Source organism: Euprymna scolopes, chromosome 33 (genome assembly GCF_053919585.1).
Source record: "Euprymna scolopes isolate OS-2025 chromosome 33, ASM5391958v1, whole genome shotgun sequence".
Classification (NCBI taxonomy): Eukaryota; Metazoa; Mollusca; class Cephalopoda; order Sepiida; family Sepiolidae; genus Euprymna; species Euprymna scolopes.
This window is the reverse complement of record NC_136514.1, coordinates 28,515,317-28,528,847: the sequence shown is the minus strand read 5'-3', so window position 1 is coordinate 28,528,847 and position 13,531 is coordinate 28,515,317. Positions and strand designations below refer to the sequence as shown.

The window sequence follows — 13,531 nt, the reverse complement described above, 5'->3', positions numbered from 1 at the left end:
CGACATTTTCGTTTTGTGACGGGTATGATTTTTTCCGTATTCTCGCTTTTTAATTAGGTGGAATCTTGCACATGAACAAGAAAAATTAAGTTAAATCCTTTTATTTTATGAATATTTGAAGAAAAATGGAAAGGTATCTGTTGACTGCTAAACCCTTAATTTGATAATCTTAAACAAAGATCTTAATTTATTTTTTGCTTAGACCTTAGGTTTATTAAAAAAAGAAAAAAATATATATCTATATAAAAACATGATTTAGAAAAGGAGAGAAATTACATCAACTGCAAGAAGCCCAACATATCAAAAATGCACACAAAATAAATGCAACCATTCAAAGAGCACCTCAAAGACTCAAAACATTGTGGTCAGCATTTCTTGGTTCAATCTTCCACCAATTCTTCCTTACACCAAATCACTGGATTTCACAAACCACACACAAAATAACAAACATAAACAGTTCAATCATCACAAGAATTGAATAAAAAAAACCACACACAATTTTATTTTAATCAATTTATAATCTCTACGATGACCAGAAGGCCAACAGTTTTCTATTGCAGGATATATATTAGACGAGATTAGAAGATGATAACTCATCACATTGCAGACGGCAAAAGACAATATTGATAAATGATTATTGCAGACATTATATTATAACATCCAAATAATTAAAAGCATATGAGATTGCAACAACTCTCAAGAAATGTATACGCATATATCAATTAGATAATTTCACAAACAAAAAAAAATTGCTAAGTACACCTAAATTTGTGAACATACATTCCACGTCCAACATTGAAAATTAAATATACTCTCCCTCTCTCTTATATATATTTCCACAATCAAAGAACATTGCAGCCCACACAAACCATGGAAGCCACAAACTCAACTTTCACTCTCTTTTAGGATTAGCAGTAGAACATGTCCGAACTCAGGATTCGAAACTTGTGTGGCTTGCATTTGAGTAACTCGGGCTTTAAATCCTGAGTTTGAATATATTCAAAAGAGAGCAAAATTTGAACCTGTGGCTTTCATAGTTTGTGTGAGCTTCAACATTGTTTGATTGTGGAAATAATTATATATCATCTCGCATATAAAAAAAAATTTAATATATAAATATTAGTACATGGAAAAAAAAAAAGTAGAACGTGTACATTTTGAAGATACAATATGTGCATGCGTGCGTATGGATGTTCATGTGCCCGTGCAGTATGGGTGCGCGTAGGATGACATATTGTGGGGCCAATTAATTTAGCAGTTATCGATGTTTAGTGTGATTACAATAGACGCGTCTTGCATGATGCAGGGGTTAACCTTTTTTGCATGTAATCAGTAATAAAAAAATAAACCGCTTGAACAGGCCAAAAAAAAAAAAAAAAAAAAAAAAGTATGGATAATATTTACATTTGGATACATGACACACAAGTAATGAAAAGTCGGGAATTTTATGAGGTTAAAAAATATTATTTAAAAAAATCTACAGGTCTACAGGAAGTGAGGTGAATGGCCAACGGGTAAAAAAAAAAAAAACAATAATAATAATAAAACCAGTTTTTGAAGTTTTGCAACACAAATACGATATAGAATGTCATACAAAACACCATGCATATGGGAGTTTTACATTGACGTCTGGTACCTACCAAAATGTCCAAGAGGTGGCAATAAAATCTCCTCTGGAAAAGGGACATTGGGGGAGAAAAAAAAAAAAGAAAAAATGGTATGAGAAAACCGATATATAAAGTAACATACAAAAATATATATCTTATGTACATTGGCATGAATACACTTGTTACATATAACTAACTACATTTATGAATTGTAGACAATAAACTAGCCTTCTATAGATGCCTATATATGTATATTCAGGTTTCAAGTATTCATAAGTCGGGACTAATGAAGATAACGAGGTTGTTAGATAGTGCTCAATAAAAAAAGCAAAAAATTTTTTTTTATTATTTGAGGGTAAACACTTACATATGGTCGCTACAAATAGCCATTTGTTTCAGTCAAAGAGACTTCCTCAGGCGACCCAGAACCTCTCGACACCAAAAAGATACATCTCTTTGACTGAAACAGATGGCTATTTGTAGCGACCATATGTAACTGTTTACCCTCAAATAATAAAATATATATATATATATATATTTCTGTGGAAATATTCTTTATTCAATTATATTTCCTTTTTATATATACCAATCCTTTTTAAGAAGCTCAATGGAATTACAGAACATAATGAATGAATGGCAAAAGTCTATATGCCAAATTTCATAATGTTGACCATCTTACAAGTGTCAACTGAATTCAAGGAATAAATTGTAAGATGGTCAACATCATGAAATTTGGAATATAAACTTTTATCATTTATTCATTATATATATGCATACTCTGTCTTATGATAGCATTCAGTAATCATTTGACTGAAAAATGTAGTGTATTGAAATTTTTATCCTCTATCAAAATTGTTACATTTAAAGCCCATAAGTATTGTATGACTATTCACTTTGATTTTGTATATCACTAAGATTAAATATAGATTTTACATGAATCATTGTGCCTTCTGTTATAAAGCTACAAAACTACATATATATATATATATATATATATATATATATATATATATATATATATGACATTTATACGATGTCACTTCAATGTTGAAATAGATCTACATTGTTGTATATTGAGCAGTACGTATCAAAATGAATAACACAGGAGTTAAAACTACTATGGTTATCGGATAAGATTGATACCAATCATGCCAATAAAATTGCAGTAATTTTAATTATACATATATAATATTAAAATTACTCTTTTATTCTTGAAAAAGCCCACACTAAACAGGTGAAACGTCGAGTTTTTAGGTCTCTCAACCTCTGCTTTTAATACCATACATATCGGATTTTCATTCTTGTTCATATATATATATATATATATATATAGTAAACAATTCTAATGCCATAAATATAACATTCATATTATTTTATTGGTTGTAGGTCTTACATGTGTTTCATTGAAAAAAAAAAAAAAAAAGGCGGAAAAGAAAATATAATATATAATTTCCTTTTTCACCTTTGTTTTGGACCAGGGCTGAATCCAAACAAGTGTTAACTAATCTTTTATTTTAATTTTACAGTGGTTTCATCTTTAAAAACTATACAAACAGAAAGAGTCTGAATTTTATAGTAAAAAAAAACAAAATCTTCAGAAATAAACTTTTTTTTACATATACACAGTGAAAATGACACAAAACAATAAAGAAGACGTTATCATTGCTCGGCAAACATATTATTGTTGGCGAATTCAAAATACTTTACTAGCATTCTTGAAACATAAAATGTGGGAAATCTAAGTTATTTGTATGTAAGTTTATCTTGCTTGAAATTTAACTAGATAACTAAATAATGATGTATACATATAATTTAAATAATAATTTATCGTATTTCAAGCATGTGAAATAATGAAAAAGGACAAGATTTTTCACTAGACTTAAAACATTGAGTCAAGTGAAAAATTTTGTCCTGTTTCAAATATTTTTTTTTTTTTTCATGTATAATTCTTGGAAACTGAAATTCATTATTTCACATGCTTGAAACAATAATTTATTATATAGCTTTACTGAAATATAAATCACAACTTTTGACTTGAAATGTGCAATTCACAGGTCTGAAACCTTGTCGACACAGCTAACCAGCATTTCAACAAAACCAAGTCAATAAAAATGGTGGATACTTCTTCATTATTAGAGCAAAATTCCAAAATCGAAATATTAGATTTCAAGTAAAATCAATAGTCTCTACTTAACTGTTATGTTACAGTAATGAATATATAAAAAAAATTACGAAAAATGATAAGGTAGAAAATTAATTATTAATGAAAATAGTTTTAAAATACAATTAGCGAAAATTGAAAGTTTTGCCAAAAACATAACCAGAAGAGATCATATCATAACAGGAGAGATAATTATTTTCTGAAAACTGAAAATCTTGAGCGAATTTAGCAAAAATCAATTTTTGTTAATTGTATTTGAAAACTATTTTCATTAATAATTGATTTTCTACCTAATCGTTTTTTTTTTTTATAATATTTGGATGTGTTCTTGTCGAACTCGGAAATCCACAATTGTATGTGAGTGATGGAAAAACACAATAGTGAATTACTTAGGACCTCTATCCAGTCATGGCTGATGGAACGAGAACATGCTATTCCCATGAAGTAAATACAGAGTTCCGTTCAAAATTCCATCTAAGTTCCCAAGTTCAACAAGATACACCTAAAGAAAGTCAGAGGTTACATCGACCAAAACGTTGTGAAAATGGCACTCAAGATGAGAAGAGTAATCTGTGGGAATTGAAATTCCCAGGCTAACTCGATTATCACCCTTTAACTTTGGTAACCGGAGAGCGACACAGCCACGTCACTTTCTGTTTCTTATATTTCTCTCTCTTTCGAGCTGGACCCTCAACCAGTCAACATGTAATGAAGAGCCACTCTGGTTGGTATGGCCACCCAATCAGCCCTCCTGCCCTATCATTAGCCTCTCATAAATCGCAAGTAACAGTATTCCTTCCCCAACGTTACTCCTTTCCTTTCTATATTCATTTCTTCACATGTATATTTATATAAATAAATCTACATTTTTTCACTATCACCTATCGGTATATTTTGTTTTCACTTGTGACCTTTTGCTTCTCAATCACCTATGATTCAATCCATTAAACAATATGAAGGATGGGATCCAAATTACATAAGCAGACCATCCTGTCCACCACAAGTCTGAAGAATCCAAATAATAATCAATCCTCATCTTAAAAATTCAGAAACATAAGTAGATACTATAATTTTTTTTTTTTTTTTTTTTAATTTAATATCTTGATTTTTGCTCTAATAACGAAGAAACACAATTAAATGAGTTGATCTTTCACTATTTGGAAATGACACCAACTGAATCTTTCTACTATTTTGAAGATGCCTTAATTGTCTTTAAAATGTCCATAAAGAAAATTATATTTCAACACAAAATATAAATTTACGTTTTTATTTATTTTATTTTTTTTTACGAAAACGCCATGCAACAAATAATCACTAATAAACTACAGGTATTTCATGTACCTACCAAAATCGTCAACAGGTAATAATTCGTCGTCCTCTGGTAGAGAAAAGATGACAGGTGAGAATAATGAAAAGTTAAGATGACAAAATGCAAACAAAATGTTAATATATATATATATATATATATATATATATATATATATATATATATATGAATAAAATGATATTTTAAAAAATGAATTATATAATTATTTTTCAACCTACAGACACACACTTATTTCGAACTTACATTATCTTCAATGTATGAGATGATAAATCTCTGCTGGAAGGGGACATTGGGGGGAGAAAAAATAGTGTGAGAAAACCAATATCTAAAAGTAATGTGGAAAAATAAATACAGGATGGCCCACTTAAAAGTAGCCCGCTGTATCTAATCTTTCTCTAATCAAATTTTTTTTTTCAGACAAAATGCAATTCGTGTTCCAACAAGATGGCGCAACATGCCACACGTCTCACAGATCACGGTCCCGAGTTCATGACATGTTTACGGAAGAGAGAACAATAAGCAAAGGGTTATGGACACCATGTTCCCCAGACTTGTCATCATGTCAGTTTTACCTTTGGAGGACTTTAAGACAAAAGTTTATGGAAATAATCCTCACAATCTAGACCAACTACAGGAGAGCATTACTAATGCTATCAAGAGAATCACCAGAGAAGATTTACAGGTAGTATCTGCAAGCATTGTTAAATGTGCCCAGAAATGCATAGATATCAACGGAGAGCACTTCCAACATCTTTTATAACACTACAGGTAATTTAAACAATGCTACAAGCAATTTTAACAATAAAAGAATGTTCCTCCTTTCTACTACATTTTCTGGGTTACATTTAAGTGGTCCACCCTAGAGAAGTGATTACTATTACCCATGACTTTGTAGGCTTGTAATCAACCTTCCAGGCTATTAGAAATTAGTATTAGACGCGAGGGAAATTAAACATCTATAAATGCTATATATATATATATATTAGTATAAATACCATATATATTAGTATCAAAATATACTTCTAGCAAATAAGCTATACAGAAACGTTTCTGTGTAGCTTATTTACCAGAAGTATATATTTTTATACCGAGCTCTCATGTATTGAACATGTTGAAGTAAAAAGTGAAATAATACATTAAAAAAATATAAGTATGTTTGTAACACCTTTTTTGCAGGTATATTTGGCCTACAAAAACAGGTAATACTCTACGAATTAGACTTAATATATATATTTTACAAGGGAGTCACCACTTATCCTCGAGTGGCTTTCTGGCCTTGATAAGAGTTAATGATTGTAAGGATGTAGTGTAGTAATCCTTGATGGTGCATATTGAGTAGAGTTTGGATCATTTAACAAGATCTTATTTACATTGGACTTGAAGGCTACCATATTGTAATTAGCCGGGAAGCAGGCCAGTGCAGTTCTAGGAAAGAAGCTTTGTTCATGGAATCTGCGTTTAGATTTAGGAACCTTTCTATAAAATAGGTGAATCACGCACACACACATATATATATATATATATATATATATATATATATATAGCCAGTAGAGTTTAGTTTCCTAGAAGTACATCCAATGAAACAACATGTGTCTACCAAAATAGTGCTCAATGAGTGAACAGAGCAGGTATATTAATTTTATTTATACAAACATTTATGGCTACATATGTGCATACATGTTTCTGTAATCACCCACGTTGGGGGATTACGGTAATCCTTGGCCTGAAGACGTAATCCCCCAACGTGGGTGATTACAGAAACATGTATGCACATATGTAGCCATAAATGTTTGTATAAATAAAATTAATATATATATATAGAAAGCGTGTTTAAAAAGAAAATAAATTCCTGACAAAAATGAAATGGTTATTGTAAAGAATGAAGGGATAAACAAGGAAACAAACTGAATCAAAAGATTATCAATGAGAGTGCAATATAACACACATCAACAACATTCGCTGGAGATCTAAAACAAATAGATTAGACATCCAAACATATGAGATCAATATGTGTGGGAGGGTAGTTGATATCTCTCCCAAGTCAGTACCAATGTACTAAATCCACAGCTACAAAAGCTGTGAAACATTTCTACCCCCCCCCTTGCCAACAACTCTCCCTCCCCCAGCAAGTTTCTTAGAACTTATATATGATATAAGGTTAATGCAAGCGATTGCCAGCAGAGTGCTCGATTAAGAAAAATAAATAAATAAGGGCATATTTATCCATACATGTGTTACAGAAGTTCAGAACAACAGCAATACCGTCGGTTTCTGTGAAGACAGATATAAACAGAGGATCCGATATTGGATTCCGTTGTTTGGATTTGAAACAAGTGGTACTGATGTTCTATTATATATATATATATATATATATATATATATATGCAATGTGCCATTTTTATCAAAATTGTAAATGTAAGTATTTCGATGATATATAATTATGTAAATGGAATATTGGTTTTAATTCAAATGATGAGATGGAGGGAGGGGGATTTTAGACAAACATAAAGGATGACATTAAAAGAAAAGCACGTTTTTAAGATTCCGATATCAGATACCTACCAAGTTGATCAAGAGGCGGCATCTCAATCTCCTCTAGAAGAGGTGGAACAGGGGAGAGGAAAAAAAAAAAAAAAGAAAGAAAAAGAGTATCATGAGAAAATCCATGGTGATAAAATTTGAAAGAAATAAACTTAGATTTTTCGTTGTTCCTTTTTTTTTTTTAATTTTAATTTTATTTTAAATCATCGATTGCAACTCTCTCGAGACATCAAGTCTATAGCAAGACCAACAAAACAATATTGATTGATATCTCAAGTGAGCTGTAAAAATAAAGAGAAGTAACTAAAAATTTTACATGGAAAAAAGAAAAAATACAAGTTAAAATTTACTGATGACTAGAGCTAGGACAACAGCATATTCTTTTCATTGTTTTAACCCTCGAGTGTGTATCCGTTGATATCTTATATGCTTTTATATAGAGTGATGTCGTTCTCGGTTGATTAACTGTATCTATGTCACATATATACGTGAGAGTCAAAACAATGAAAAGAATATGCTGTTGTCATAGGCCTACTATTGACCATAACCACCGGCAAAAGTATCCGTTTATATCAAGTAAGAGATTAGAATTACACATTCAAGAATTACATGTAAGTTTATTCATGTAACGTCACGTCTTGAAATAAACATCTTAATACGTTACTATGGTATCTTGATTAAGATGAGAAAAACCCTATTAGATTTGTTCCAGCATATAATGGCAGACTCAAACAATTTAGATTTTGTTGCTTACATTTTGGCTGAAACAATCTAATTGTATCATGCCTTAAAAGGAAAAAAAAAAAAAAAAAACTGCTGCATTTATTAGTTAGAAAGTTTTATTTATTCTGACATCGATAGGAACACAAGTTTTTGAACAAAATCAAAAAAAATAAATAAATATTGACATTTAAAAATATTCTTTGTATTGTCTATCTAATTTCAAAAAATTACATCGTTACAGTTTATATTTAACATGTTTGGTTAGAGGATTATCTTCTGCAGAATGAAAGAAACTACTGCGCCTCTGCAAATGCAAAACAGAAATGGCACTGCATCTCTAGAAATGCAACACAGAGATGCTACTACATTTCTAGAAATGCAACACAGAGATATAATATGACCCCAATAAATAAGTACAGTACATCTCTAGAAATGCAATATAGAGATGCTACTGCATTTCTAGAAATGCAACACACAGATACAATATGACCCCAATAAATAAGTACAAGACAAATAGTTTATCTTAAAATACAACATGCAAGCCATACTATACCATCATAACTACAAAACATGGGTTGGATATAATTGTATCTCTGGAAATACAACCCTATTGTATTCCAAGAAACACAATATAAAAATCATATTGACTAACACACAATAATAAGATGACAATGAGGTCTGGTACCTACCAAGGTTGTCAAAACTTTCTATGTTCTCTTCCTCGTCTAAATGATACAAAGATGATATGAGGTTAGAGAAATGTTATTACGAAAATACAACTACACAGTATTCAGGATAAATCTGATAAGCTTTTTTTATATTCCTTCGTTTTAGAACCATTTGGAGCATTTAATAGCCCCAAAGTGCAACAAATAGCTGTTTCTGTATACTATTGATGGGTTTGAGAGCTGGAAGGAACTATAGGTAATTGGAAAGCACCGGAATATTAGAAGAGAGCGACCTGCATCATGATTCGAGTGAAATTAAAAGATTCTCAAGAAAATCTTGGTTGCAGATCAGTGCTCTTTGAATAATTTGAAAATTGTAAGATGCGAGTTGGAGTGGAGATGTGGAAGCAGTGGCTAGCAAGATGTATCATAGCAGGCATTCTAATTATGTCTGCACAATGAAATAATGTTGAAAAGCTGAAAAAGAAAAAAAGTGCAGCAAGATCCAAGCATGACAATGTGGATCTTGTCGAGAAAGATGAGTGTTGAAGCGATGACTATGAATTATAAATATAAAAGTCGCAAGAGCCAACCACTCATCACCCAAGCCCAAGAGAACCACTTTATGAAAGGCAAAAAACTTCTCAACAAGCTTAACCACCCAGTCAAGTCAGAGATGCTTTGGTTCTTTGCAGATTAGCAATTCTGCCAGAACCAGTCCAGTTGTACAAGATATAGAACAGATGGTTAGTTTACAGTCCCGCATTCTATGAGGCCTAAGTTCCCTCAAACTGTGATGATCTTTGGATGTGTTTCCAGAAAAGGCCATGGCACCCCACATATTTGAAAAAAGGATTCAAACTCAATTCAGATGGCTATATTAAGTTGATATAAACTATTGTTAAGTTCGGGGTGGGAATGGAGTGAAGAAAGGCCATATGTGTTTCAGCATAACTCGTCTCCATGTCAAACCCCAAAGAAAATTTAGAAGTGGTTGTCCGATAACTTCAACTTCACCATCCCTAACTCACCTGATTGCAACCCCAAGAACTATCATGTGTGGAGCACAGTCAAGAATGACATCAACCGTACCACCTGCAACAGCAAGGACAAACTGATTTGCCAGAATCAAAATGGTGGCACAAAGTCGTGGGCTTCAGGTTAATGTCTCACCTGGAGGCTGTGGTGAAGGTTCATGATAGCTTTTTCGACTGAAATGTAATTGGCAAATAATCCTCTAAGAGATTTAAATTCTGAGAATATTTATCCATTATTGGCCAAGAGATGACGTTTTTTTGCTTTTGTATAGCAGTGTCAAATTTATCCTGAACACCCTGTATAACAAAACAAGTATGGGTTATTTTTAAATATTTTTCCTTTTTTGAGATTTTATGTTAGTAATAATAAACCACGCATGAACAAGAGACAAAAGAAAGCCCTCTACTTAAAAACCTTCCTTTAAACAAAGGATCCCTTACTAATAGTGGTCAATATTGACCATGAAATATTTTAAGAAGGTTGAAAATTATTGAATGACCAATTAAAAAAAAAAAAAATGGCCGACATAACGTTAATTGATTTCTGAATTTTTTAGATGAGAATTGGTTATTCGTATTTGGATTCATCGGACTACTGTTCTCATCTGTATATGTTTTATTTTTTTATATTTGCTCTGCAATAGTATTGAGCACTCTTCGGGTTTTTACTAATTACCAGTTTTACCAAATATATATATCTATATTATCCTTCTCTTCCATGTTGAAATAATGCAAAGGTAATATGCTCTTAGGAAAATGTTGCAGTTTTGATAAAGATATTCTTGGTCAACACTACTCTTATTGACCCTCAAACAAGGCATATTGCCACTTGGAGTGTAAGTAGCTACTATTTCAGATTATGCCCAACAGAGGACTGGAGTGGTTAAATAGAGACATATGTTCACATTACATTTAAATCTCTGCAGATTAGTACAGTATAGTCAGGGAAGCAGGAAACAAAGAGAGAATTTCAAAGTCTAGCAGTCCAATAGAGAAGAAACTGTTAGAGTAGAAGGAGTGGGATTTTGCTGCTTGTTGGGTTAGTCGGGAGTATGTATGTTGAGGGGGCACAAGTGCTAAGAGTTCTTCAGATTCCATTAAAGTACTTGTAAAACAGGCACAGGGATGCAACACTGTGACGATGCGACAGAAGTTGGAGCTTAGCTAATAGTGCGGGTTCTATTAGATTGGAGGCTCTTTTCTGGACCCTGTCTAAGAGCAAGACTAGTGGCAGATGCACCAGCCCAGATGTGGCAACAATACTCCATGCATGGGTGAATTGTGGGTTATGCTTTATGTGAAAATAAAAGATCATAATCTTTAAAGTGTTGAGATGTGTCCACCCTGCACACAATTTATGGTTGCGTAGATACAGAAATCGAGAAGCATGATGTGTGAACAAATAACTAAACTTTCTGTGTTAATGACTTTTTAGACTTTATTCTTATAGTTTCACTGGTGGATGTGTATGAACCATTATACACTTGTGTGGTTGCTCGTTAATCACATTTATTTCGTCTGCTGATAAACCCACTCAGATACGGATGTTTATAAAAAAAAGTTTTGGTTCTTATCCAGAATTAAACCTAATTAAAAAAAAAAAAATACAGAAAAGTTTTTATGATGTATATAGCCATTATGGCCACCAATTACGACTCCTCAAGTGTTTTCATCAGCACTGTCTCCGCACCATTCTCAATGTCCCCTGGAGTGACTGTCACCAATGTTGAGGTCATCGAGCAGGCGGAAATCACCATGCTGCTAAGTCACAGCTATGTTGGGTCGGGCACGTCTCCAGAATGGACGATCATCACCTTCCCAAGATAGTCCTATATGACGAACTCTCTACTGGACATTGTGACAGAGGGGCACCGAGGAAAAGATATAAAGACTCTCTGAAGAAGTCCCTTGGTGACTACCACATTGACCACCTCCAGTGGTCTGCTTTCACTGCTGACCGTGCTACCTGGCAATCTACTGTCCACCAGGCTGTTGCCTCCTTTGAGATCTCCCACACAGAGAATCTGCGGGAGAAGCGCTGCAGGAGAAAGATTCGGGAAGCCTCAGCAGCCACACCTGATGTGACTTTCGACTGCAGCCACTGTGGCCAAACCTGCTTGTCCCACATCATGCTCGTCAACCACAAGCGTGCCTGCAGTCGACGTGGAAAACCCCCTTTCATAGAATCTTCGTTTGCAAAGTACTGCCAAGAAACCCATTATGGCATCAAAAATGTCATATTCCAAAAATTATGTAAATTGATGAAGTATTTTTTTTTATATAAAGAAAATCATCTTTAAATGATTTTCAGTGATTACTGTGAAATCGTTAGCTGATCTCACAAGTTTCAATTATTGTTGAGTTGTCTGCCCCTTTTTTTTTTTTTTTTAAATGACAAGGCAAAACTGTTCTTTTTTGTTAGCTAATAGAATTTGATTTTAAGTTAAAATAATACTTGATCAATCTACATAATTTTTGGAATATGTTCCGTGACAATATGTACTTTGTAAAAAATTTCTGTATTTTTTGTTTTCTAATTAGAGTGAAATCTGGACTTGCACCACAATTTTATTAAAAAAAAAGGAGACAGTCACAAAATATCACAGCAAGAGGCCACTTGTGTGTGTGAGAGAGAGAGAGAGAGAGAGAAAACTTGTCTCATTATACCAAGCCACACTGAAATTTAAGGCAGCCAAAGAGATAGAAAAAAGTCAGGTGGACATGGTTTTATAGACTTCTGATTTGATGTCACTTCTAACCCCTTTCCATTCAAACACAACCCTTACTATGTAACTATTCTTATATCAATTAGCTCTGTTTTAACTAAAGAAATACAACCTTTGCAAAATAGAGAAACAATATATAATTAAAAATAATTGCGGTATCTTTTTCATAAAGAAGGTTTCTAAGTAGGGAACCATTTACAAAAATATAAATAAATAAAAAATCGTTTACAAATTAAAAAAAGAAAAAAAAAATATCCACAAGTTAAAAAGTGAAAGGAAAAAAAATGCCACAATTGAATAAATCATTTTTTTGTTTGTTTTTGACTAGTGTCCTCATTAACTTTGATAATTTTAACTACCCACTCTTCAACCAAAGAAGGAAATAATGCCTGGGTGTACGATTTCATTAAATAGAACAAATACTACACTAATTTTCTCCCCACCCCCCAAAAAAACATGAAAAGGTATTGCAATGCTGATATAGGATCATGACAGCAGACTACATCTTCTTCCCAAATTGAGCACTGAAAAATAGCAAAATAATAGAAGTAATAATAGTTTTGGCTTCAGACATGCAGATATTAAATCTCCATTAATTTGAGATGCTGTTATGGTTGATGTGTTCTTTAGCCATCTCCAGGTAATACACCTTAAGAATGCTGAAGACGCATCAACAAAAAAGCATAAAATAATCATAAATATGAAACTCGTTGGTTTACATTTGCTTTTACCTTTTTTTTT

At 32.5% G+C, this 13,531-nt stretch overlaps 1 protein-coding gene across 50 annotated transcripts in view; it reads right to left on the bottom strand.

Moving 5' to 3' along the window:
• The window catches only part of LOC145258179 (uncharacterized), a 399,192-nt gene that overhangs the window by 44,645 nt on the left and 341,016 nt on the right, over positions 1–13,531 (bottom strand). For 37 of the 50 annotated variants that reach the window (XM_080116006.1, XM_080116017.1, XM_080116015.1 and 34 more), the window contains 4 exons: positions 9,049–9,084; positions 7,658–7,690; positions 5,114–5,146; positions 1,641–1,673 (listed from right to left, as the gene is read on the bottom strand). In XM_080116006.1, coding sequence (XP_079972132.1) covers positions 1,641–1,673; positions 5,114–5,146; positions 7,658–7,690; positions 9,049–9,084 — 135 coding nt within the window. The remainder of the gene's footprint in view (positions 1–1,640; positions 1,674–5,113; positions 5,147–7,657; positions 7,691–9,048; positions 9,085–13,531) is intronic. The other 13 variants (XM_080116011.1, XM_080116027.1, XM_080116020.1 and 10 more) reach the window with 3 other exon arrangements.